Below are 27,811 nucleotides of genomic sequence, written 5' to 3'. Positions count from 1 at the left end.
TTTTACTGTAAACACGCTGTTTGGGTGGACTCAAAACAGACAGCATTCAAAAGACAAAAACTTTTCAACCTTTTTATTGAATATTAAGGTAAATATTTCACATTAATACAGGCTACATAAAGTAGAGCCACTATACGACATGAAATTTACTCTCATTTTAACCCTTTTTAGTATGTAAACAATTATACATGTATTTACCACTCTAAAAGGTTCTGATTTCTCTTTAGGTAATCATCAACTAGGTCTGGGCCGAGTTTAAATAGCTACTTCATGTCCAGCCTCTTGCAGCCAAAAAACGGTGAATGCGGGTTTAAGTCAAAATCACTATACTATGCAGAACGGTTTCTGTTGAACAGGCCATCGAACATTGTTTGAACCATTAGAATACTCAACTTCTCGCCTCCTTCCTCCTTTCAAATAGGCACGTCAAGAACGGGCTTGGGAGTACTGCCAATTCTTCATCCTCTGCTCTGCAACTCTAGTCGTGTTAATATGTTTGTTCTTCGTCATTATCGGTCAGAATCATCCATTGGTAAGCCGTGTTTTTCTGTTGTTGTTTTTTTGTCTTTTTTTTTTTTTTTCTTTCTTAATTGCGGAGGACGTCTAGTTGACGTGATTCAGGTGCACGTTGCCCACATGGGGCGCCCAGGTGCCGGGCCACATCTGAAGTTGGGAAACAATAAATCAGTCATACATCTAACGTGACAAGACAAGATGGGGACCTTACCTGCTGTTGTGGGTCAGTGTTGTCTGCATTGTTTGGGACCACTTTGATAATGGGGCTCCACGCAGGGTCGCCAGCATGCAAACCATTGTACATGGGTCCCCCAGGCCCCTCCGCCATTGGTGGATGAGGGGGCAACATGGTCCCTCCATACATTGACATGGGCATTCCCTGATGCAGAACACAATATTTATATGTACCCTGGTTTTTGTTTTCACGAAGGGCTTAATTCAGGTTTTAGGACTGTATTCTGTTCTTACACAGATGACTTAACCAGAATTTGTAAGTAAAGGACCGCAAACTACACAAAAATAGAGTGTCAATGCCCAGTCTCTTTTGCTCCACACCATGCCCAATCACATCCTAAACAAGTCAAGCAATACAAAAGGTCATCTATAGGATCTAATGTCAGTTTTAAAGCAAGAATGTGCCATGATCTGTTGTCTAATATCTGCCAATTCATATCAGCCAGCTGATTTATCAATTGGGTTCTAGTCAAGGGGTTCTGTAAGTTTAAATTCAACTGAAGCACATGGAGGGGTAAATCTATATGAAACAAAAACACTGCAGATTTTCTTTGCATTTTCGGTGGGTCTGGACCATATCTTCCAGAATTAACGGTTTACTGCGCGTGCGTCGTTTGTATCTTCAAAATGCCAATACAGACGTTAAACCGTGGATCCCATAGTTATTGCTTTGCGTTACCTTCGGGAAGTCCATGTAGGTGTTGGGCATGTGCTGAGGCTGGTGGAAGTTATTAGCGGGATTGGCGATGCCCGTGTCATCCTGCTCCATGGGCTGGTGCTGAGAGAAAGCCGACTGCTCCGCTTGCATGTGAGGATGCATCATGTGGCTACTCATCAGGGGCTGGGACCAACCAGACATGCCCTCTGTAACAACAGGTTACAGCTTCAGCAAGAGGACAGAAAAAAAACCTTGGTGTTGATTTTTCCAAAACTGGACTAGTTTAAATAAGAAAGGTTGATGAAGTGAAGATAGTAATATTTTTTCTCATTTATAAATGGCATTTACACTTTTCTACAGTAGAGTAATTAAAATGATTGGTCGAACCTGAAGCACTGCCAACACCAAATGACCAAATGCCTCCCTGTCCAACAGAGGCTGTGTAGCTGGTGGTGAGAAGAGGGGGGTTCACCGAGCCCGTCTGTCTGATTCTTGCCAGCCTTTCTGTCCCGATGGGGGGAGGAACTTTCCGATCTTGCTGCGAGGAGGTGCCTTGCTTCTGCTGGGGTGGCGGCGCCACAGCCGAGGTGGAGAGGCTGGAAGTTGACGCTGTTGGTGGAGGCGGAACAGGAGAATCGCCTATTGGAGGATGAGGCCAAATTGAGACATTGAAAGTGGACTTCAGCAGAAAACTGTCTGACTGAAGTGTTTTAGGTGTTAAGTGTGACAGAAAAGCCATTTTGTGGCTCCTACCAGATGTGGATGCACTCCAAGGGTGAGGGGAAAAGTGCTGCCTGCTGAATGAGGGTGTGCCGACTCCCGTGTGGCCATGCAGATACACCGGACTCCCAGAGATACTGGTGGCATAACTGGTCAATGCTGTGGGTGCAGACAGAATACATTTGGAGTTTTCATACACATCTTGGTTGACAGTTTATTGGAAGTGCATAACGACCGAGGTCCTCCAAAATTAAAAAACATGCATAGTGGCTTATTCAGACAACCGGCTGTTGTGGATGGCTGTCACGCTTAAAAAAATGAAATTGAATACATTTAGTCAAATAGTCCATACCGATGGGGCTGTTGACCATCCTCTGAGAGGCAGAGCGGTAACCTGGAGCTTTGGAATTGTCTGGAGGAGGCGGAGGAATCATGCTCTCCATCTGGCCTACATTCACGTAAGCCGGCGGGGCGGAGTACGAAGGTTCTGGAGGCGAGCGAGCAGGAAGATGGCCCCACACCTGATTGTTTCCCACCTGCGCGGTGAAAATTTAACAAATTACTAAGTACTGTACTGATATAAATATCACATTTCTAGGACAGAGTTGATGCAAAAATTGCTATCTTATTAGTTACAAAAATGGCCTCAAGAACCTCAAAATGGTTAATCTCACTCTCCCACAGTCTCAGTCAATTTGCTGTACCTGGTTATTATTCTCAAAGATGCTGCTGAAATTGAAGAGGCCTGCAGGACCAAAGTTGGGTGGCATTTGCTTGCCAGCGTTCGCCACATGCTGAATCTGGGAACCATTCATCATGCCAAGATTAGCAGAGACCTGAAGAGAGCCTTGGGCCTGACTTTGAGCCTGCAGAGGCAAACTTGTAGGCTGGGAGGTCTGGTTTGGTGTCTGTTTTACAGGTTCTTGCTGCGGATTGAAGGGCACGAACACAGACTGCGACTGCTGCTGCGTCTGCACCTGCTGCTGCTCGGGAAGAGAATAGTAAGGCCCAGGTGGCTGCATACGGTGGGAGACTCTTGGCGCGGGGGCTGAGAAGTGTGGCAATGTATTGTTAGGGTGCGCAACGTTGTGCGAGAGGACAGGAGGAGGAACTGCGGTGAGGTGGGGGTTTGGCTGGGAGTTCAGGAGTGCCGGGGGAGGGTCTGTGGCTGAAATGGAGGACGGTGGGGCAGGCAACTGCTGCCGAGGTTCTGCTTTGGGAGGCAAAGCCACAGAGGCTGCGGCGAAGCTCGCCGAAGCGACGCCGTCGCTGGTGGGAACGGACTGACTCTCAGCATGTTGAGGGGGTTTCTCTTTTCCGGGCGTCACAACAGCATTGGGCTCCGTTTTAAATTGCTGGAGGGGAGGCTGTGAGATATTTCCCACCGGCTGCTGGGAAGCATTAACTGGAGCCGTGGAGGAACTGTGCTGTGCCGGAGACCCTGCACCTCGTACCGCGCTACCGCTGCTGGTCACAGGGGTGGCGACAGACGCGGAGGTGACGGCGGCAGACCTCGGATCGGGGGCGAAGAGTTGTTTTCTGGCTGAGGAGGGTGTCGGGATGCTTGGCTGAGGGTTGTATGGCGTGGGATTGTGGGCAGGGGTCATCGCCGACGCTGGCGATGAGCTGGGAGCACTCGTGGTGGTCGTGTTGGTGGTCGTGGTGACAGCAGAGCTGGCGGTGTTGCCATGCTCACTGTTGGTCGAGTTCGGTCTGGCCGAGCCGGCTGCGCCTCCTCCGTTGTGTTTGGGGGAGCTATTAGCGCTGCCGGGGCTCACGGGTCGCACAGGGAAGGGTCCCCAGGTGCTGGCGTTGGGAGGGAAAGTACCGCCAAACTGCGCCATGGGCAGCCGAGGGTGTCTGATCTGGTGCATGGTCTGAGCTGCCAGTAGGGCCAGCTGGGGATGAGCGTAGGCAAGTGGCAGCGATACGGGGAAAGGCTGTCTGACATTTGATGACAGCCCTTTCCCCATCTTTCCTCCTGCCTGAGAAGCAGATGATGAAGAGGATGAAGAGGGTTGGAACGACACGCCTGTGGCGGTAACCAGTGAGCTGAGGGACTTTGGTCCCGAATTTGAACCACTGCCCCCCCCTGTGCTGTTGCCAAAGGACGAAGAGGATGACTTGGAGCCCGGTACTCTAATGTGATTGCGAGGAATCAGATCCTCAAGTTCTTTGGCTGGGTCTTGGATTAGCGCATTGATCAACTGGACTGCGTATCGTGTAGACTCCGTGCCCCCTCTGCAACAACAAAGTACACCTAATTACGCCAACGTGCAAATGCAAATACACAGCAGAAAATTCGTTCAAACTGCAAGAAATAAATTAGAAAAAATGACTCAGCATGGCCCTAGTTACCATTCTTTTGAGCTAGTCATTCAGTTCACAAGTGAGTATCAAAACTACTAGGGCCACATGATTTGGGGGAAAAAAAATCTAATCGTCATTTTTATCCTTAAATGTTGCAATTTGATATGCGATAAAAAATATCAGATTTATTATACATAAATGTTTTGGTCGTATAAGTTAGGTTTACGGTAAAGTCAAATGAACCTTGATTCATTATGGAAGGCAGGCAGACTGATGAGAAAATTGCATTCAACTACCGTAATTTTCGGACTATAAGTCGCGTTTTTTTTTCATAGTTTCTGGGGTCGACTTATACTGAGGAGCGACTTATGTGAATTTTTTCATAAATTTTCAACAACAAAAAAAAGTGAAACCGCGATAGACGAACCGCGATGTAGCGAGGGATTACTGTCATTTGACCTGCAAGTGACGTCAGCAGCGAGGCGGTTGTTTACATAAGGACAAAGGATTCGATCACGGGATGACGAAGGGCCCCACGTTTGAAGGATTTAATGATTTGGAGTGACACAAGGTTTGAAAAACGTATTTATGTTATAGTTATTTGATATATTTTATTTCGTGTAGCAACTTGTATACGTTTTTATCGTTACAGTTCAGTAGTTGTTGGCTCGTTGAACTCTTGTTTTGTTAAATAAAGAGCCGTTTACCAAACCCACGTGTTTCCTGGTACTTTGTTAACGCTACAATATAGTTGTATACTAGATCTGTGCGGCGCGCACGCGGCGTTGTTGACATAAAGAACGAGGAATTTGATTGATGGATTTAATGATTAGGAGTGACAGATGGTTTGATAATATTGTTGTTATATGATAGTTATTTGAAATATACTTTATATATCATTATATGGGTCTGTGGAATAATTAGAAATGCAACTTACGAGTCCGACGTCAACGGCGCATATGTGGCGCATACGCGGCATTGTTTACATAAAGGACGATCGATGGATTTAATGAATTGGAGTGACACAGATGGTTTGATAAACGTGTTATTTATGTAATACATATTTGAATAACTCTGAATGTTACTCAGGCCCGTTTTCAGCTCCTCGTTTGTGTAAATGTCACCTTAGCATACCGTATCGTTTAGCCTGTTGTTGCTGGTTCATGTCTGTTTTTGGTGTTGGATTTTGACAAATAAATTTGCCCCAAAAATGAGACTTATACTCCGGTGCGACTTATATGTTTTTTTTCACTGTATTGTGCATTTTATGGCTGATGCGACTTACACTCCGGTGCGACTTGTAGTCCGAAAATTACGGTACATTGTAGTGTCTGAATTCTTTCAATTGTTCTGCTGTAATACCTACCTTATGGTGATCATCCTTTCGCCGTTTTTGTCCTTCTGTTTGTCTACATCGATGTGGGCTCCTGTCACATCTTGAATGGCCGTGATGTTGCAGCCCCCGCGGCCCATGATACGTGACACAACAGAAGCTGGCACAGAAAGCTTTTTTGATCTGCAAAAGAAGCAAATAGCCAGATTGAGCAAAGTATTATCAATCAAATGTGTTATTGGTTTAAAACACACACACACTTACCGCCTGACAACCTCTTTCCAACCATCTTCTCTCTTCTGGCCCCTCTTGGGGCTTGTAAGGCTAAGCTTACTGTTGGGTGAGGTAACTGGAAGAGCCATGGTCTTGAACGGGGAGGGCAGTGAGTTTGTGCTGGAGTCGTGCATGTCTGGAGCTCTGTGGAGAAATAAGCAGTTAAAACTACCATTCTGATGAATGTAAATGTGTCTCTATTAGAATAGGAAAAGTAAAAATCAAAACACAGCTATCGTTACTTCGCTACACAGCCCCGTCCCCCAACATATGGCATCCATACATCCAAAAACACTTGACTCACCTTTGTGTTGGTTTTGAGATCGACACAGTGACCTTGTCCATCTTGGCTTCTATTGGAGGCTGAGGACAGTGTCTTTTTTCTGGGCCAACCAGAATGGTCTGGGCTTGGGCGACCCCTGAGGATGGGGCAGAGGAGGATGAGGAGGATGATGAGGAGGACGTAGATGAGGTGAGGTCAGGGAGGTAGTTAAGCTCCTGACTCTTTCCACCACTGCTGCTGCTTTCGCTGGCGCAGTCGGTGCTGTCCAGAGGGTCTGAGTCGCTGTTGCCACCCGTTACGCCTCCGCCTCCGCCTCGGGGCTCCCCGTGGATTTTGTTCTTGTCAGCCTTGTGCTGTGCTAGTGCAACCTATCAGAACAAGAAATGGTGTATTAACGGTTGTATTAAGCCCAAACTAACTAAGAGCTACTCACCTGCGGATCCTGTAATATTATAGGTTCATTTGGCGAGTCCTTAGTCTTGTTCTTTTTGTTCTTGCGGTTGGTACTTGGGGTTGTAGCTACACTTGCTCTCTTCTTCCCAAAAGCTGTGGAGAAAGTGGCTGAGGTGGCAGATATCCCAATGGTGGTGGTGGTCGTTGCACTGGGCGGTTCAATAGGAACCTCTGATTCTGACAACGGACATAGTAAATGAGAGAAATTAGTATATTACCCACATACAGTAGTTATATGTTCTTGTCATCACTTATTGTAATTATCCGGCTATGCAGTGGTTGCCCACTTATGTGCAATTCCGCATTTGAAACACTTCCCAAAATGGCTCAACTGAGATTCAAATAGTGAAGGGCTAGGCCTTGGCAGTTTTAATTTAAGGGTCATGAGTATTAACAATGGTGAAATACAACTCATCACACTGTTGCACTTGGTATTACGTGCCCAAGATTGATGCAGCAAATTCCTAATGTCAGTAAAATCACCTTCAGCAGAATCTTCCTTGAGCTCCTGCATATCCGATGAATCCTCCTTGATTTTTTGCCCCTCCTCCTCCTCCATCTTCCTCTTCTGTTCCTCCTTCTTCTTCTTGCGCTTCTCTTTGCGCTTCTCTCGCTTGGCAGCCAGAGCCTGCTTCTTGCTCTCCTCTCGAGACTGAAGAACACAAAGCCATTTAAATGACACATTGGCTTGTTTATTTGGAAGCTGCCAACTCCCAGAGCGCAGCAACTGGCAGGCATTACCTTCTCCAGATCTAGCTCTTTGAGGAGAATGCTTGCGTTTTTGTTGGCCTCAGCTGCCTGCTGGTCTTTGGCTTTGACAATAGTCTCCATGCACTGGTGGCACTTCTTCAAAAGCTCCTAGATAGAGAGGGAGAAAAGTTTTAAGTTGGCTTGAATTGTATTTTGGTCTGGCAAAAACCTATGTAATGATCTGCTATCACAAATGAATTAAATGCCTACCTTGTCAGCGATGGTGGCTATGTATCTCATGCACTCAATATCTGATGGAAATTGGTTGACTTCCTTGACAAGGTATTGCACCACTTTTACATGACCCTAGAACGTAACATAATTTCATAAACACCCAAAATCAATTACAAGAGCCATAGATATAATCCTAACTAGTGACCATACTGCACCTTGCGATAAGCAGCCATGAGAGGGGTAATTTTGCGGTTGTCGGCTGCATCCACATCAGCACTTGCATGCACTAAGAGCTGGACCACGTCAAAATGGCCGCCATTTGCTGCCAGCCAGAGCGGTGTGTTTCCTTTCTTGTTCCGTACATCAATATGAGCACCCCTGCAAAATTGCGGAGCATTACAAATTACAGAATAGTACTTTCAAACTGCTTCAAAAGCTAATTCCATAAGACATGAGAAAAAGCATGAACTTCATAGCATTTTGAATATCAAACACTGAGGGAGAACTGTTAATTCTGAAAGCTCTATAATGCTGAGCACAAGCAACAAAAGCTACAGAGCTGTTCACCATCCGCCATTTTTTTAAATAATGAATATTTGCTAAATGTTCCTAGCAGAATATTTTACTTGCAATTTACAAACACACGCTAGCTGAATTATCTAAATTTAAATAAGTAATCTAAATTTCAAGTTATCCCAACACTGAATAGGCTTGACACAATGAGTCAGTACTGTTAAATTGTGCAAAATGATACTTCTGATATTCCTAAATGGCAGACAAACACTGAACGCCACCCAATAAAATGATCTTCGCACAGAAAAATTCAAAGTACTCGCCTATTGATGAGCAGCTCACAAAACTTGTAGTGACCCTTGTCAGCAGCGATGGTGAGAGCAGTGTCCCTGGATGACGGAACGGGTGGAGCATTTACATCAGCACCTTTATCCAACAGCACGCGGCCCACTTCAGCATAGCCTCCTGAGGCAGCTTCCATCAGAGGAGTGAGCCCAGTCTGCAAAAGTGAGACATCCAATAGTTATTGGAACGACCACAACCTCACTTAATCTATGATAAACATATGGCTGTGGCTCTACCTAAAGTAATCAAAGAATATTAAGAAATACTGAGAACCTTTCATGACGAAGAAATAAGATTTGTCACCTTTGCGCGATGTTCAACATTGGCCTTGCGATCCAGCAACAGACTAACAACCTCAGCGCGCCCCTGGAAGCAGGCTAGGGTCAAAGCTGTGTTTCTGTTGGTCTCAATTTGGGCATTGATGTCTGAGCCCATATCCAGCAACAACTTGACTGCCGGTACATGACCATTCATTGCTGCCAGCATCAGAGGAGAGATTCCTAGTTTGCTGCCAGTCCTGGTGGGAAAGTTATTAAACACACTGTTATGCACCCATTATGAGGTCCAATATTGTATATTAACATTTATTCCAAACAATAAAATACTTGAAATATGCAGCACTTATTTAATCTATTTAACTGTATCATTGTCACCCATTAACTAGACATTAATCACAAGTCTATATTTACCTATGGTGTGAACAACTGTGTGTTTATGTGCAAAGCTAACAGGCTTTTAAATTGCTTATTTTAATATTTCAGTTCTCGGCATAGAAATTGTATATCAGTATCAAGAGCAAACTAGTTAATCATCAAATACATGACTCATTGGTCATTAACATCTCATGGAGTAGTTGCCCTCACCTGGAGTTGATTTCAGCTCCAGCATTGAGGAGTATCTTGATGATGTTAACATAACCACCAGAGGCCGCAAGGCTCAAAGGCGTGTAGTCAGACACATTGCGATGCTCCTTATTTGCGCCTCGTAGCAGCAGCAATTCAACAACCTGATTAAACAATGATGAATACGGAAAGAAGTTTTAAAACTGCCAGTACAATAAAGTGTAACCAAAATACATGATTACTGTACCTCCTGTCGTCCCCCCGAGCAGGCCAGAGAGAGAGGTGTGTCTTTGGTTCTCTCAGACTGCGCCTCAATGTCACCACCTTTGTCGAGTAAAACTTCCACAACTCCAACATGGCCAGCAGTAGCAGCCAGGATGAGAGGAGTAAAACCTAGGCAGAACAGTGCCAATATTTATTGTTTGTTATTGTTATTTTTTACTTAAAGAAACCTTTGATCATTCCAAATAAACAGCTCAGGTTCAACATCTTCAATCTTAAATCCGCACAGCACCAGGTAAACATATCTTGGTCCTGGGGCCAGGGGGCTAATTTCATTTTCTTTCAATGGGAAACATTGTTTTGCAAACGCACATTTGTGAAACAAAGTTCCGCTGTACCTTTTTTGTCACGGTGTTCAATGTTGGCTCCTCGTGCAATGAGGACAGACACCAGTTCCTCGTGTCCTCCGGCGCAGGCCAATGTCAGCGCGGTGTCATGGTTACTCTCCGTCTGCGGAGAAGACAATTTCCATCATTCATTATTTGAACATTCTCATTTACATTTGTCATGTCTCAGTACATTGGCAAATGTCAAAGTGCCTTACGTGGGCATCAATGTCAACAGAGGGGTAGAGGGGTAGCACAGATGGTGGCGAGGAGATGTTGGCAGACGTCTGTGTGGGTGGTTGGGACAAGGGAGTGGGTGAGGTGTTCGTGTTCAGCATGGGCACACGGCTGCTCACAGCTGAAATACCAAAATGGAGAAAGTTAGGAGAAGCATAAAATTGTGAAGGTAACATTTGCTTTGAGCCATGCCTACACATCCTTGCTTAATTTCGTATACCATCGGCTTTGAGTGGGACTACTTTCAAAGTTGATCACAGAAACTTAGAGCATCAGGCGCTGACCTGCAATTAAGTCATCCAGCGTATCTGTGAGCATCTGTGCCGGTGTAGCAACCATGAGTCCATCTGGGGCCTGCTGAGGTATCATTCCAGGAGCTAACCCAGTCAACTGTTGGCCTTGTCCCGACTGCTGTTGGCCCAACGTCTGCTGTCCTACCAGCACCTTTTGGAGGTCGGGACTGGTACTTCCCAGGTATTCTGCGGAGTTGTAATCTGGCAGAGGCTGGACAGGAACGAAGGCAGTTGGAAGAGGTGGAGCTGGTGGCTGAGGATGGGGTTGGGCCTGTGGTGAAAGGGGCAGAGGGGGCTGTGACCCATCTCTGTAAAGGATGGTGCCCACTTGGGGAAGTTTGGTGTAATCTTCTTCTCGATCTGCCTCATCTTCTGAGCCTTCTTCCTCTTCTTCTTCTTCTTCGTCCTCCTCCTCCTCCTCCTCTTCCTCCTCCTCCTCCTCCTCCTCTTCTTCCTCCTCGTCATCATCATCATCTTCATCATCATCTTCATCATCCTGACAAGGATACGAAAAAAAGATGCTTTATGTAGCCACAAACATCCAATAGCAATAATGAAAGGTACTAATTCAAAAATATTAAGAATGAAAACTAACTTCTTCATCCTCCCCAGGGAGCTCGTCTTGCTCCCCGTCCTTGTTCGCCTCTTCATCCGTGTCAGAGCTGGAGCGTATAAGGGCAGCTGGCGTGAGAGGAAGGGACCCAGGAACAGATGAAGTACTTCCAGGACCTGGGCCTGGCCCTTGACTCAGTCCAGCCTCCTGCTCTTCCTTTAAGCCCTTCGCTTCCATGTATTCTTTGGTGAACTGTTGTTGTGTTTTTAGCTGCAACTGGCGTTCCACCTTCTGCAGCTCCTTTAAGATTTTCTTTTTCTTCTGAACCTGAAAAGACGACAAATATCTTTGTTTGACCAACTTAACCTGCGATGCCAAATTGCATGTGTAGGCAAAATTAAGTTGAGAGGGAAGTCTAATAACTAGTACTAAAATACTTGAGAAAGAGCAAGACCTGGACTCGATAGTGGACAACGGGTTACCTGCTCTTCTCGGCTCTTCTTCAGCTCCTCAATTTTGTCTTTGGTGAGTGGCTCCCCTTGGATGAGTTCTAGCGACTGAAGCTGGGCTTTTTCAATAGCGCTAATGCGTTGGCCTAGCTCATTCAACTTTCCCTCAGTTTCTTCCACAATGCACTCCAGAGGCTGGCACAGGTGGAAAGGCGGCAGAGGCTCTGCTTCCGGTCCCCGGCCAACTGAGCTGGGAATGCCAGGCTGAAGTGCTGCCTGTCTCTGCTTGGACGCACCTGGATTGAAATAGAAAAGTTGTGATTTTGGATTGATTAGCACTAAGCAGACATTAAAGGTGTAGATGTGAAGTTCCCTCGCCTCTGGATTTACGCTAGCTAATCTAATCATATCCTCCATTTATTAATTAAAACACTTGATTTCTAGGACTGGAAGTCAAATTCTAAACTGTACAAAGTACATGATAATTTACCGTGTCGCAGTATTAAGAGAGTAAAACAGAGACTATCTACCTACCTACCTACCTACCTACCTACCTACCTACCTACCTACCTACCTACCTACCTACCTACCTACCTACCTACCTACCTACCGTAGTTTTCGGACTATAAGTCGCTGTGTTTTTCATAGTTTGGGTGGGGGGCGACTTATACTCAGGAGGGACTTATGTGAATTTTTTCTCAAATTTTCAAAATTCAAAAATCTATGATGTAGTGAAACCGCGATTAACGAACCACGATGTAGCAAGGGATTACTGTCATTTGACCTGCAAGTGACGTCAGCAGCGCGGCGGTTGTTTACATAAGACCAAAGGATTCTATCACGGGATGACGAAGATGACGAAGGGCCCCACGTTTGAAGGATTTAATGATTTGGAGTGACACAAGGTTTGAAAAACGTATTTATGTTATAGTTATTTGATATATTTTATTTCGTGTAGCAACTTGTATATGTTTTTATTGTTACAGTTCAGTAGTTGTTGGCTCCTTGAACTCTTGTTTTGTTAAGTAAAGAGCCGTTTACCAAACCGACGCGTTTCCTTGTACTTGGTAAGGCTACAATATAGTTGTATACTAGATCTGTGCGGCGCGCACGCGGCGTTGTTGACATAAAGGACGAGGAATTTGATCGATGGATTTAATGATTAGGAGTGACACAGATGGTTTGATAATATTGTTGTTATATGATAGTTACTTGAAATATACTTCATATATCGTTATATGGGTCTGTGGAATAATTAGAAATGCAACTTACGAGTCCGACGTCAGCGGCGCATATGTGGCGCATACGCGGCATTGTTTACATAAAGGACGATCGATGGATTTAATGAATTGGAGTGACACAGATGGGTTGATAAACGTGTTATTTATGTAATACTTATTTGAATAACTCTGAATGTCACTCAGGCCCGTTCTCAGTTCCTCGTTAGTGTATATGTCACGTTAGCATACCATATCGTTTAGCCTGTTGTTGCTGGTTCATGTCTGTTCTTGGTGTTGGATTTTGACAAATAAATTTGCCCCAAAAGTGCGACTTATACTCCGGTGCGACTTATATATGGGTTTTTTTTCACTGTATTGTGCATTTTATGGCTGGTGCGACTTATATTCCGGTGCGACTTATAGTCCGAAAATTATGGTAGTTTTTCCTTCATTAATGACTTAATGATGGGATAAAATTTTTGTTGGCGTATAGATATTTTCATGGTTGGAATACATTTGACTTGTTAAAACAACAACAGGCGTAGTCTTAACTGAGCCTTCGCCTGCGGCTTTTCGGTTGACTTTTTTGTAAGGTTTAGAGTCACACATGCATACCTTTGTTCGAGACAGGTGGGGGTGTTGCGATGTTTGATGGCGCTCTATCAGGCTCCTGAGGGGGAACTACCATAGCAAGTGCTTGGAATGGGACGCGAGGAACCTGTGAGCATATTCATCATTGTACAGTAAAACTGATGAAAAATTATTCAAACTACATGCCCAACATTGTTGCTCTATTTACCTGAGAAGCATCTTGCGAGGGGGGAGTAAGCTGGGAGAGATCAGGGGCTGGTACAGAAAGGATGTTGTTGGGATAGTCCAACAGGTAGGACACGACATTGGTGTGGCCACCCTTAGCAGCTTCAATCAACATGGTCGAGCCATCCTATGAATAGAGAAAGAGACTGTTAATACTTGACAGAATTATATCTAATATGCTTCCTCTGATGTATGAAAATGCACAATACTTTGAGTCTGTGTGTTGGGTCCGCCCCATGTGCCAGCAGCAATTCCACCACAGCCAGATGTCCTCCAGCACAGGCTAGAGACACCACTGTGTGATCATTATTGGCGGTAGCTCTGTTTACATTAGCACCTGGACATCAGATGGAAGAAATAAGAAAAGTTAGAAGAGTTGCATTGTCAATGTGCATCATTAGAAATGTACAGTCTCAAAATAAGTCTACAATTCCGATCATAAAGCATACATTTTTTTTTGTATCCTCTTGAAATAGACATTTTCTTATACTACAAAAATAACAGTCTTTATACACTTTTTTTTCAATATATTTTTATCACACCTTTGCTGATAAGAAACTGTACTGTGCAGAGATGCCCTGCTCTTGCAGCCTTCATCAAGGGCGTTCGGCCCCCTTCAGACTCATGTTCCTGGGAAGAAAAGAGACAGAACACATTTTTTTTTATTATTCTTTCCAAATGTACTATATAAATTCTACAAATCTGAGGGGGAAAACCTAGGTAAGAACATACCAGGTTGGCTCCCGCCTGCAGCAGCACGTCCGCGACATCCGTGTGACCATTTTCACATGCGTATGTCAGCGCCGTATCACCAGTCGCCGTGGTGGCATGAACATTAGCCCCTGAATAACAAAAGCAGAAAAGATTGAAATCAAAATTGCACAGTTTTTAACACATCCATGCATAATCTGGATGTAATAATCAGAAAGTGCTCTCTTGATGGCCTCGCTGCTTTCCGCACACCTGCTGCCAGAAGATATTTGACCAACTCAAGATGGCCCTCTTGTGCCGCTTCCATGAGAGGAGTAGAGCAGCCCAACTCAATGTCGGCCCCTGCTTTGATAAGGAAGTCGGCTACTTCCAAGAAGCCTCCGCAACAAGCTAGAGTGAGAGCCGTCTCCTGAGTCTCTTCTGTCTGGGCATTGATGTTAGCACCTGAACAAAAATCAATCACAATCAGCAGATACCCAATTTTTTAGAAACACTTATAAAGTACCATATAGTCCAGGAAAATCAAACCGACAAAAATGTCTGGCTGGATATAAATGCGTTTATCCACAGAGCTGAAAAACATTGCAATGATACAGCTGGATGATGGATACTACAAAAATATCAATTAATGAGATACAATTAGGGCACAAATCAAATAAAATCATGCTGAAACAATGTCAAATACAATCCACCACAATTTTGCGTTTTTCAACAAGCAAAGCTTTGTTACCTTGTGCAAGGAGAAGTGCTACCATCTCTTCATGGCCTTCTCTTGCAGCTTCCATTAAGGGGGTGTAGCCCTCATCATTAACCTGGACACGAATCACCATCATAAGATGTTAGCAAAACTCATTTATCCAACTAGTCTTCAAAGACTTTTGAAGACATTGCATCCAAGTAAAAAGGTCTGACAAATCTTTATGTCATGTCTTTATGCTCAAATTCTAGATTACTAAAATGATAATTCATTTAACTGGGGGGGGGGTTAGAATAAATCCAGCCACATGAGACCAGCCTCACTCGTCACACTGGGTAAGGGACTTCTCCCTTCAAGGATAATATTACAGCTGCTGAGTCCAACCTCAGGTGAATTAGTGTTTTACAATCATGATTTACATAAACAGTAAACAATGTACACATTTTATGTTGGCCATACATGACTGCATTTCAAGCTTTTCGGGATGTCTTCTACACACCTCCTCCAAGTTGGCTCCCCTCTCTATGAGTAAGGCTGCCAGCTCCACATGTCCTCCACAAGCTGCAAGGGTAAGGGGCGACTCAAAAGAATCTGCTGGCATGTTGACTTGCGCACCGCTGTCTAACAGCAGCCGTGCCACCTCCACATGGCCATCCTGGGACAGCGAGACACACAAAGAATGTGGAGATAAGCACCTGAACACGGTCTCTTTTTTGGATGACTGAGAGCGTGAGAAGAGAAACTAAAGAAACCAAAAATGTGACTTAATAACTAACCATTTTTAATTAGTTTAAATGTGTGTGTTTGTATGTGTGCGTGTGTGTGTGGGGGTAAAGTTTTTTTGTAGAATCAATTATTACAACCATTACTTGAGTGATACACACACACCTGTCACCAGCTTGAACAAGATTGTTAACATGGTATGCTGTTTTCAACAGCCAAAGTAAATAAAGATTTTATGTCAGATGCTCACCATGCACGCCTCCATCAGTGCTGTGTGCATCTCATCAGTCTTGTGTTCCTGGTCTGCTCCTGCCTCCAACAGAAAACGCACCATATCCAAGTGACCTGAACGGTGTGGAAATACTTGTTACTTGGCTGGTAAATAGGGTAAAGTTGCAATAGTTTTTGCTCCAACTGATTTCAACCTTTGTAGCAGGCAAGTGTGAGAGCACTCTCTTTGAACTCATTTGAGTGGGTGTTGATGCCGGCACCATACTCTAGGAGCACCCGAGCCACCTCCACATGGCCAGCACTTGCTGCCTCCATTAGAGGTGTGTGTCCATTTTCATTGTGGTCCTCAATGTTAGCACCCTCTTTGAGTAGCACCTTCACCACATCCACAAAGCCGCCAGCACATGCGTATGTCAGAGCTGTGTTCCCTGGAGGAACAAAAAACAGCGGGGAGATTTAAAAAAAAATAAATAAAAAAAAAATCGAGATCACAGTAAACCAAAATTGTTAAGGTTTCAAGTGAGGTTGCACCTGTGGAGGACTGTGCATTTACATCTGCCCCGTGTACCAGAAGCAGTTTGACGATGTCCACGTAGCCTCCACTAGCCGCAGCCATGAGTGGTGTAATATCCCCTTTTATGCCCCGGTCTTCAACATTGGCATGCATAGCCAACAAGACCTGATTGAGAAAATAGATTAATACATGATTAGAATAGATGCCACTGATACCATGAAACGGTCAACAATCAACACGGTCATGACAAAAAGCAAGGTTATTATTTCAGAACAATTCTATACACGCTGTGTGTGTATATGTATGTATGCCATCTTTCATCCCATTGCATCCCATTCACATACCTGCGCAAGTTCATAATAGCCAGCCGAGCAGGCTAGACATAGCAGGCTCTCTCCTTCCTCTGTGTGTTCGTTAACACTTCGCCCCTCATCCAGCAGTTTGCGCACAGCGTTGACATCACCATCGGAGCAGGCCTCCGCTAAACTACGGCTGAAAATTACCAGACTGCTACAATTACTGCCACTGTGACAGGTGAACATACATACGCCTCACAATTACACTACCACTTCAGCATCAAAGGAAATATCAGTCCACATGACAACACATGTCGATTAAGCACAACAAGCTTTGAGCCCCTAACCATAACGTGGTACACTATAAGCAAATCGAGCTCTTCAAATAGGGCAAACAAATATACTGACAGGTCTTCTTTGGTAGGTACGCCTCAGTAAACTTCAACTGGGAGTAGACTTGTGCATAATTATATACTGTACATTGTAATACAATATAAAAATGTCTACTGTACAAAATCTTCTGTTGCTCAAATTATTTTAGATTTCATTCATTGGTATTGACAAAATTGCTTATTTTCATTCCCTTCACTTAGTATTATGCTTACGTTATAAACAACAACCTGAGGGCAACCCGTGATGAAAACAAGTTTGGCAACTCATAATTTATGTTTGTGCATTTTCTGCACTGTCAATTTGAAATAGTCATTTTTGAAAAGAGATCAAAATTATTAAAATTTGTTTTTGTTTTGTTTTTTAAATCTGATTGGTTGATTATATAAGCGAAATACACGACAGATTAATCAATTATTAAAATAACTGATAGTTGCTGTCCTAATGCGGTATGACATACTTAAAAGGGACGACAGATACGTTTTATCATTTGCATACCAAGAAGCAACTACTGATCAATTTTCCCAAAAGATTGTTTTCGTTGCCTTAAATTCTAAGCATTGAACATGTGAAAGAATTTAAATATGCCTGTGTGCGTGTGGCCAAGAACACGGTAAACACCTTTACACACACACATGCACACTATTAAAGAAATATAATCACGTACATTGGGCTTATAAAGCCTTGAAACAAGAACCTGTGACAATATGGTTAGGACACATACTTGTCGGCTTGGCCGGCGTTGAGTGTGTTTTCGGCCCTCATGCGTGTGAGAGCAGCTGCAGCCTCGTCCAGGGCACAACTCACAGATGACGTCAGTCGTCGTAGCACCTCGGGATCTGCAAAAGCTTTACCATCGGCAGTGGAAAGTTTACCGATTCCTGGCAAACACCAAAAGGCAGAGGTGCAGAGGGCAAGGCAAATCACAGGAGAGCACAACCAAACCAGATCCGATGAGGGCGCAAGTCCAGTCCAGCCACACCAATCCAAGGTTAGTAGTCGCACACAGAAAGAGGAAATGAACACACACACACACACACACACACACACACACACACACACGAACACAAATGAACACGCGCGCACACACGCGCGCACACACACGCGCGCACACACGCGCGCACACACGCGCGCACACACACACACGCACGCACGCACGCACGCACGCACGCACGCACGCACGCACGCACGCACGCACGCACACACACACACACACACACACACACACACACACACACACACACACACACACACACACACACACACACACACACACACACACACACACACACACACATTTGTTAATGTGGCTCAACTTTTTTCCCCATCAATTTCAATACACTATGATTCTCAAAAATACTTTTATCACTAATTGATCTACAAAACATCCGATGGACAAAACGATGGTAATGTCCAGCAATAAACAAATGTCAGAAAATAATTTGAGCAAGATTGAGAACAAGAATTTAAGGAACAGTCCTTGTCCAGTGTGAATTATAAATGGGAAACAGGCAGCGAATGCATGAGAAAAAGAAACTGGATACAGTGGTCAGCATGAGGTGTGTATGGGGGGAGAGTAGTACAACTAGAAGAAAAACTAGTCATGTGCACTGCATCTGTGTTTTGTCATGGCAAGAGAAGAGAACCAAAGAAGTGAGTGTGGGGAAAGAGCAAGCATGTGGAAAACAACTTTTGTTAATGACCTACATTTAGTCTGCGAAGTGTGCAGACATTTCCAATTAGCAAAAACACCTTTGTCCAGTACTTATTCACTTCTGTTGAGTGGTCACATTTCAATAACGTATGTAAAACTAAAGAATAGTCTAGAGAAAAACAAAAGGGTTGTTTTGAGGACAAGCTCAAGTGATCAGTTGCCATTGTGGGCCTTGTTTTCCCAACTGAGTGTCTGACTTAGTGTCTCTCACAGGCAAGGATTTCACAATGATAGTAGAGACAAAACAAGGTTGCGGAAGTTTATCCTTTATAGTTTGCTATATGACATTATGCAACCGTACCTCGAAAACCAAACTAACGCACTATATTTTCGACAAGACCGCCACTGGTCCACCCAAATCCAAGCAGCGTGCCAGTCAATGGATGCCATGAGAATCAGGTCCAAACTCGAATGACAAATGACACACAGGATGATCTAAAAACTGGGGAAGCTCAAAAGACGACCCACTGCGGGCAAGTAAGAGGCTTTCACCAGAGTCATCTACCGGTGTGGGTCGGATGAGTCAGGTTGGTGGAACGGAGTCGAAAAGCACTAAGGCGATACAATTTTGAAAAAAAAAAAATCTAATTCCGGTAAAAAAAATTGACAACTTAATTGATTATTAAAATAATTGTTACTGAGGAGCTATAAAAAAAATGTCCCACTAATTCATGTGATTGGCATCTGTATCGGCATCTGATTATCCATATCGGAGCATAAAAGCCTTATCGGAGCACCCCTACTACCTGATTTACTGTTGGGGAAAAAAGGGAATAGTGAAATGTGAAAATTGTGTTCTTTGAATTACGTGCACAGTTTATGTTTATGTATAAAACACCATGGTAATAATAGTAACAGATCAAATTTGTATAGTGCTCTCCTCAATACTCAAAGACGCTTAACATACACTAAGAGATGGGAAGAAAGAATAAAACCTGGATCTGCTATGGATGCCTGCCACAGCCCTCACACATCAGGAGGTGTAATTAGCAAGAAGGCTCAAGGAGGCAGCGCCTGTCCCATCCAGCGAGTGTTAAGCACACTAAGGGTGGTCAAAGTTTGTCAGAGTTCGAACTTTGGCCACAGCACGAGAGCTTTCCTGTGATTGTATTAGCGGGATTTCGATTACTAATATTTCCCTGTAATATCGCCTACCCTTTCTTGCATTTTCCAATACCGTGTTTCACTCTGCGATCTTGTTTGCGCTCACCATGGATACTCCTGTCCTAAAATGGCCACCACATCCCACAATGCAACACACTGACCAATGTACAGTAATCCTTCGCTACATCGCGGTTCAATTATCGCGGCTTCAGTAAATCAGATTTTTTCCCCCCCAAAAAAATTCACAAATTCAAAATAAACCTTCTAAATTGAGGAATTATGGCACGAGCGTTGCCCACACGCAAGCAGAAGGCAGGGAGTGTCCACACAATTGCAGTACGTACACTTGTACCGTTTTATAAAAAAGAAAAAGTTGTTATAATAATGATAAGACTTCTAAAGACATATTTACAGTATTGTACCTTGTTATAAAAAGTTATTATAATAATAAAAGATAAATAAAATCCCCCCCAAAAAAGAAAAGAATTCTAAAAACAGATTTACAGTATGTATACTTTAGCTACATCTACATGTCACACACACGCGCACACACCACACGTATCATGTTTATACATTATTTTCGGTATGTCATTTAAACTGCGTATTAATACAGTATTTACATGTTTGAAACTATTTTTTAATGTTCTAACGATAACATATGCACTTATATGGTTTAATATACACTTATTGATACAGAAAAAATGCATGTATGTTAAAAAAAAAGGGTGACACTACTTTGCGGATTTTCACATATTGCGGGTGGTCTTGAAACCAATTATCCGTGATAAATGAGGGATTACTGTACACAGTACAGTGCTGTCAACAAGAATAAGACGTTGCACAGCGATTTGTTTTGGTGTAGAGTTATTTCTTCAGAACATGGGATATTTTGTTTATTTCTAGATTGTACTGAATTCATTTTAACCACATACCAATGAGAAAATGGGTAAATATGATGTTTATTTAAAGATTGTACTGAACTCATTTTAACCACAAACCAATAAGAAAAAAAGTAAATAAAACTGTTCTGGGATTGAAATCAATTGCATTTCCATTCATCCCAATGGGAACCTCTGAAAAGAGGAACCGATAGACCAAGGCTCTACTGTAACTGCAATGTTGTGTGTGCGTGTGTGTGTACACACACTTAAAATAGTCACAAACTAGGCAGTATTGACACCTTTAAGCGAGTTGCTAAATATACAGTGCCTTGCGAAAGTATTCGGCCCCGTTGAACCTTTCAACATTTTGCCACATTTCAGGCTTCAAACATAAAGATATAAAATTTTAATTTTTTGTCAAGAATCAACAACAAGTGGGACACAATCGTGAAGTGGAACGAAATTTATTGGATAATTTAAACTTTTTTAACAAATAAAAAACTGAAAGGTGGGGCGTCCAATATTATTCGGCCCCTTTACTTTCAGTGCAGCAAACTCACTCCAGAAGTTCAGTGAGGATCTTTGAATGATCCAATGTTGTCCTAAATGACTGATGATGATAAATAGAATGCACCTGTGTGTAATCAAGTCTCCGTATAAATGCACCTGCTCTTAGATAGTCTCAGGGTTCTGTTTAAAGCGTAGAGAGAACCATGAAGACAAAGGAACACACCAGGCAGGTCCGCGATACTGTTGTGGAGAAGTTTAAAGCCGGATTTGGATACAAAAAGATTTCCCAAGCTTTAAACATCTCAAGGAGCACTGTGCAAGCAATTATATTGAAATGGAAGGAGTATCAGACCACTGCAAATCTACCAAGACCCGGCCGTCCCTCCAAACTTTCATCTCAAACAAGGAGAAGACTGATCAGAGATGCAGCCAAGAGGCCCATTATCACTCTGGATGAACTGCAGATAACTACAGCTGAGGTGGGAGAGTCTGTCCATAGGACAACAATCAGTCGTGCACTGCACAAATCTGGCCTTTATGGAAGAGTGGCAAGAAGAAAGCCATTTCTCAAAGATATCCATAAAAAGCCTCTTTTAAAATTTGCCACAAGCCACCTGGGAGACACACCAAACATGTGGAAGAAGGTGCTCTGGTCAGATGAATCCAAAATCAAACTTTTTGGCCACAATGCAAAACTATACGTTTGGTGTAAAAGCAACACAGCTCATCACCCTGAACACACCATCCCCACTGTCAAACATGGTGTTGGCAGCATCATGGTTTGGGCCTGCTTTTCTTCAGCAGGGACAGGGAAGATGGCTAAAATTGATGGGAAGATGGATGGAGCCAAATACAGGACCATTCTGGAAGAAAACCTGTTGGAGTCTGCAAAAGACCTGAGACTGGGACAGATATTTATCTTCCAACAGGACAATGATCCGAAACATAAAGCCAAATCTACAATGGAATGGTTCACAAATACGCGTATCCAGGTGTTAGAATGGCCAAGTCAAAGTCCAGACCTGAATCCAATCGAGAATCTGTGGAAAGAGCTGAATACTGCTGTTCACAAACGCTCTCCATCCAACCTCACTGAGCTCGAGCTGTTTTGCAAGGAAGAATGGGCAAGAATTTCAGTCTCTCGATGTGCAAAACTGATAGAGACATACCCCAAGCGACTTGCAGCTGTAACTGCAGCAAAAGGTGGCGCTACAAAGTATTAGCGCAAGGGGGCCAAATAATATTGCACCCCCCACTTTTCAGTTTTTTATTTGTTAAAAAGGTTTAAATTATCCAATAAATGTTGTTCCACTTCACGATTGTGTCCCACTTGTTGTTGATTCTTGACAAAAAAAAATCAAAATTTTATATCTATGTTTGAAGCCTGAAATGTGGCGAAATGTTGAAAGGTTCAAGGCGGCCGAATACTTTCGCAAGGCACTGTACATTAGGCAATGAAGGGCTACTGCTAACTGCATGTTATATAATATCTCACTTGTTTTTAATTATTTATTATTGTATGTCTTCAACATTACACATGTGTTAGCGTCTAACTTTGCGATGGTTAATGAGGGCTGCAACCTCAATTGCACTGAAAGTTGGGAGAGCATTTTACGAGAATTTATTCTGAAATTTAATATTAGGTTATTTACACACTTTAAATTGTACTGCGAGTAGTTGTTTGACATTTCTTTGTACTATTTGACATTCTTCACAGTTCTGGCATCACATCTTTTACAACCTTCAGTGTGTTACATTATAAAGTAATTTAATGTACTTTAATTATTGCCTAAAGTCCCCAAAAATAAATTTTACCTAACTGAGGAAAAAAATAAAATTGCGGAAAACAGAGGATGTTGAAGCTTTTTTTAAGCTGATAGCTGTTTGTGGAAACAACTTTGCCTTCAGCTCATTCCATGGCAAATCTGCAAGATAAAAACCGCTCTTTGTTGGTTTATCCCCATCTGTTAAAATGTCACTGACAATTTGCTGCCTTGTATGTTGCACAATGGGTAGAATGTTCAAAATCGCTTCTAAAATAGTGTCCAGTTAAAAGCAGAAAGTGCACTAATCCTCCAACCAAGTGGTTAACTATATTAACAACCACATAATGAGTGGCCACATCTTCAGTCTATACGAATTTACAATCAATTGTCTAGTTTTTTGGTTTTTTTTGGGTGACAAATTGTGAGCTTCTGAGATTTTCTTTGTGTACGGTTTGGACTGTTGTGGTGAGATGCAATTCATACACTGATGATCTAAATGATATCCTCACCGCTTTATTGTGTCCAGTCGTGGAGGCACGGTGACAGCATAGGCATACGTACCAACAAAAATACATTTTAAAAAATCCCCTACCAGTGTAACTCAAAAGATTTTTTAATAGGCAATTTTGCCGCTTTACCCACTCCCTTAGGCAAGATTTACACTGCTTGGTCTAAGTGACACAAGTGCATTTTTTATTTATTCTGCTCTTTGGTGGCACAAGTCAAATGTCTGTCACAACAGCAAATAGTGAGCGAGAGTGAGAAAGAGAGTGAGAAAGACACAGAGAAAGAGAGTGAGAAAGCGGGAGTGAGAGCAAAAGAGAGTTAAGAGAGAAAGAAAGAGAGAAAAGCAAATAATCCAACATCATGAGATTGAAATCAGGCTTCTTACAGCTAAATTACAGTATGGTCTATTTGAATCAGATTGGCTATAGCCTGTTTATGTGAGCATGATGTCAACAAATTACAATGCCTGCATAATGCCTACATAAATCAGAAAGATTTTTGCTGCAGTGGACGTTCCCCATTTTGATATAAACGTTATTCATTGATTCATTTTAGGCTCACTTAACTGTGAGGTAACATTTAATATGTTAAAACGTGTATTATTTCTATTTTAAATACTGTAGTCTACAACCTCACCCGTACTAACTAGTCTCAGAAAAATAGGCCTAGGATAAGATTAGCCAGTATTTGTCCACACGGGTCCTCTACATGTGTTGGAGGCTCAAGTGCATTGCAGGGTTAATCTGCCTCATAATGTTCATAAGCCTGAATGAGGTCAGGGCACCCAGGCCCATTGGTTTACTCTATATACTGTACTTTCTTACACCTCAATTACAACCTCTGAAACAGCATAGAAACTGTGTTAATATGATTCTTGGAGAACCAGCAGGTGCTCTTTTTTTCAATTTTGCCCTGAAGTATTCCGCAAACAAAGTCTGCTTGTTTGGATAAAAAATTAGATGGGGGGGGAGAAAAAGGAAGCCACAGTAATAGAAATAAAGGGGGGAAATCAAGAGATATGTGGTGCACATTGTCTTTCAGCTACTGGGGTGCTGGTCAACTACAAACTAACATGTGCAAATTTAGGTGAATGAGGGTAATGCAATCGTACCTGCAGCTTCTAGTAGCGCTTCAAGTCGGGCCTGTGTCTCTGGATCAACAGTCCTCAAATCGACTCCATCTGTTGCACTAGACAAAAGTAACTCAGATGCCGTCTTCATGATAGGGTTATCGAGATCTTCCTGGTCCAAAATGAACGACTCCACCTGGCAAACATAGAGAAGAGCAGAGGAAGGTCAATTAGTTTTCCAAAATCGACAAGTTGGCATCCTACAGGAAGCCTTTGAAATGCAATGACAGTGCAGAAATAGTGCACGGGTGGCCCATTTACAGAGACAAAATGTAAGTATTGTCACGTTATACAACTTGACTACCTTAAAAAATTTTTTTTTTTAAAAAGCGGGCCCTGCTGCCCTTGTTTACTGCAGTGAAGTATCAAAGTGGGCACAAGGATAGGAGAGAGGCAGCAGCACTACAGCCAAGAAACACAACACTTGTACACGTGAAGAGATTCAGCTGAGAACAATTCAGTGCCACAACATCCCATTCCATTCCATGGCCATGTGGGCTCATGTGGATTGAGTCTTCTAACATGCAAAGAATTAAATTAATATTCAATTTGTGTTGTAAAATCACAGAACGTGAAACACTAACTTTGTGATCTGGTCTACCATTTTTAAAGAGGCTGTTATTGCTTCTAATGACACGATTGAATGACAACCTTGCCTTCAAAGTAAAATGTTAGCTGTTCAAAGAGCTAATCACACTTCCTGGTTTATTTCAGGCTAACAATTATTACAGTTTAGTAGTATTTACATATGAAACAATTCACCATCTCGATTAAACCAATAGGGGACATTGTTTTGAGTTTCGTCTATAGGGGCATCCTATCAGCCTCAAAGCAATTTTGATATCCATCTACAGTGTGTCAATTTGAAAGAATCAAAGGAATGGCTGGGTTGCCTACTTGTTTCCCTTATATTTAACTTTTACAAAAAATGATTTATCGAACAAGGGAAACAGACCATGTGCGACAAAGCATAAGTTGCAAACGCACGTAAATGCTGACAAGGCATTTAATGAAAGCAATTTGCGAGAGCAAACGTTAGTGTTCGGCAACGTGGAGGAATTCGGCCACGGGACCAAAGAGCGCTACGACTCACAGGGGATGTTGTTCTATGAAGGCTTTTATAATCAACAATGGACATCAGTCTTCCCCACTATTGAACTCAGTTCCCAGAGTGTTGGTACCCATAGAGCTGGAAGGGCCTGGAATGGCATCTGTTTAATCCCGGGGCTCAGATTTTAGCTAGTGCCCACAGCAGTGAAATCTCAACTGCAGTAAAACACCACAACAAACGCTCCCTTTCAGACTTGTGTAGTAGTTTGGTTAGGCAAAGGGAAATAATTGTGATCTTTATATCCTTCAAAAGATCAATAGTTATATCGATATGGGAGTCATACATGACAAATCTTGATAATGCAACCTAACAGGTGATGAACAGATGGGTTAGTGTAATATTGGTATCAGATGATAATCATCTAGCTGTCACAGCTATTCTGCACGTTTGTATTAGTTGTTGTTTTTTTAAACAAAGTAGTTATTTCTAACCGTGTATTCCAGGCAATGTAAGGCATTTTAAATGCAACGAAGCTGACGGTCATAATATTACAACGATAACTGTATTGGAATGAAAACTGATAGGTTTCAAATCAAATATTTACCATCTAACTGTCTAGCCAGCTCCATACCTGTGTCAGTAACTGGCACATCATGTGACAATATGAATAAGTGTTAAGAACAGCGACCTATATAATTATTAATCTTAAGTATAATGTACCATGCAAGAGGTAAATGGTAAAATGCAATGTGACGATTGTCAAATGTTTACATTAGCAATTAATATCTAATTTGTGCTCCTGGTTATGTTTAGATGATATTGATAAGACCAGTGAGGTGTTCACGGACGAGGAGGAAATACAATCACACCTGTCCCGCTGTGACTGCCACCACATGGGAAGTTGGAAGAGCGATCGACGTAGTCTAAAAGATCACAATTATGTTAAGCAAAACCGAGCTGACAAAATATCGGTATCGATATTACAACGACGAGTCGAGAGAGAACTGCTTATTGACAACACCAGCCATCGAAAATTCGAACTGTTTCGCAATTAAAACATTATGCGGATAACAGTCCCGTCGCAAAGTGAGCCGTAGAAAGACGGGGCTTGGTTTAAGTGAAAAGCACGGTCATCGCAATACAACTACTAATCAAATGTCACAGTTCGTCGGTTGGTTCACAGGCACCTTCTATTTGCGGTGGGTGGAAAGCCAAATGAAAACCAAACTTAAGAGACGACAGCATCGAACGAGGCCGCCGTTGCTTCCACCCTAACTAGGCCGCGGTTCAAGCCTTAGCAGCATCAATAAAACATTTGAGACGGTAAGCGCGAACTAATATAGCACTCCCTAGACAACTCATGGGGAAAAAATGTCCGCTCTGCTCAAATGTTGCCGTTTAATTAACGTGGTTTCCAGCGGCCTGGGAGTAGGTGGCTAGCACCTGCGAGCTAACGTTAGCTATCCAGTTCGCGCAGGAGGAGGAATGTAGCCTTGCGTTCTGCCAAGGCTTAGCTAACTACTTTAGCTTAGCTTCGTTTAGCTTAGCTACCTCTGAAACCTCGTCTTCGTCGCTGCCGGATCCCGGACCCGATGAGAGGACGGCCGCGGCCGCTAGTTTGAAATCCAGTCTTTCTGCGGAAGGCCCGCCAGGTTCCCCGTACAACCGTACTTTCTTCCCACTTACGCCAATCCCAATGCCCCCTAGCCCGACTCCTCCTGGTGTAGCTCCTACCCCCATCCCTGCCACTGGGGAGCGAGGAGTCACCGAGTCAATCTCGTCCTCGAAGCCGTCCGTCAGCATTGCCGTCCCGGCTACTGCATCCTGCATACTTATTTTCACGATACTTGAGTTAACGAGCTAGTTGTCGACTTAACTGGCCGTCCAGGCTCTTTGTTTTCGGCTATTTGCGTTGTTTTACTTCAGGGAATCCAGAAACTCTCCCGAAGCTACGGTTGAGGAGGTTCTCTTTACCCCAGCCATTAACTTTCTAACAACCTAACACGA

At 43.1% G+C, this 27,811-nt stretch overlaps 1 protein-coding gene across 5 annotated transcripts; it reads right to left on the bottom strand.

Moving 5' to 3' along the window:
* Positions 1 to 58: 58 nt before the first annotated feature.
* On the bottom strand, positions 59 to 27,811 carry ankhd1 (ankyrin repeat and KH domain containing 1). 5 transcript variants are annotated; one of them, XM_088387603.1, is made up of 40 exons: positions 27,356 to 27,811; positions 24,736 to 24,889; positions 17,867 to 18,023; positions 16,801 to 16,963; positions 16,474 to 16,621; positions 16,137 to 16,370; positions 15,962 to 16,056; positions 15,488 to 15,643; positions 15,022 to 15,103; positions 14,544 to 14,735; positions 14,313 to 14,422; positions 14,123 to 14,210; positions 13,790 to 13,917; positions 13,564 to 13,707; positions 13,380 to 13,482; positions 11,578 to 11,840; positions 11,138 to 11,422; positions 10,534 to 11,038; positions 10,231 to 10,370; positions 10,025 to 10,136; positions 9,652 to 9,797; positions 9,426 to 9,568; positions 8,866 to 9,079; positions 8,541 to 8,716; positions 7,920 to 8,082; positions 7,741 to 7,836; positions 7,522 to 7,638; positions 7,264 to 7,432; positions 6,761 to 6,957; positions 6,548 to 6,695; positions 6,349 to 6,463; positions 6,036 to 6,188; positions 5,805 to 5,954; positions 2,833 to 4,369; positions 2,481 to 2,664; positions 2,162 to 2,287; positions 1,796 to 2,047; positions 1,430 to 1,614; positions 728 to 895; positions 59 to 663 (listed from the first exon to the last, which is right to left on the bottom strand). In XM_088387603.1, the coding sequence occupies exons 1-40, from the start codon at positions 27,632 to 27,634 to the stop codon at positions 604 to 606; spliced, it is 8,037 nt and encodes a 2,678-aa protein (XP_088243729.1). In that variant the 5' UTR covers positions 27,635 to 27,811; the 3' UTR covers positions 59 to 603. The 5 variants fall into 5 exon arrangements, with proteins under 5 accessions (XP_088243729.1, XP_088243705.1, XP_088243720.1 ...); XM_088387579.1 differs by having other exon boundaries at positions 6,349 to 6,695; XM_088387594.1 differs by having other exon boundaries at positions 1,796 to 2,017; positions 6,349 to 6,695.

Source organism: Syngnathus floridae, chromosome 1 (assembly GCF_059516105.1).
Source record: "Syngnathus floridae isolate MCC-2025c chromosome 1, RoL_Sflo_1.0, whole genome shotgun sequence".
NCBI lineage: Eukaryota > Metazoa > Chordata > Actinopteri > Syngnathiformes > Syngnathidae > Syngnathus > Syngnathus floridae.
The sequence above is the reverse complement of the archived record's forward strand: the minus strand, read 5'-3'. Positions and strand labels throughout refer to the sequence as shown.

What these genes read in the sequence shown, in the direction of transcription:
- ankhd1 (XM_088387579.1), bottom strand. Translation starts at nt 27,634, where the DNA reads ATGCAGGATGCAGTAGCCGGGACGGCAATGCTGACGGACGGCTTCGAG. An exon ending in GCTGGATGACTTAATTGCAG is followed by an intron (nt 10,371 to 10,533) that starts GTCAGCGCCTGA and finishes TTGGTATTTCAG; the next exon opens with CTGTGAGCAGCCGTGTGCCC. An exon ending in ACACTGACCCACAACAGCAG is followed by an intron (nt 664 to 727) that starts GTAAGGTCCCCA and finishes TCCCAACTTCAG; the next exon opens with ATGTGGCCCGGCACCTGGGC.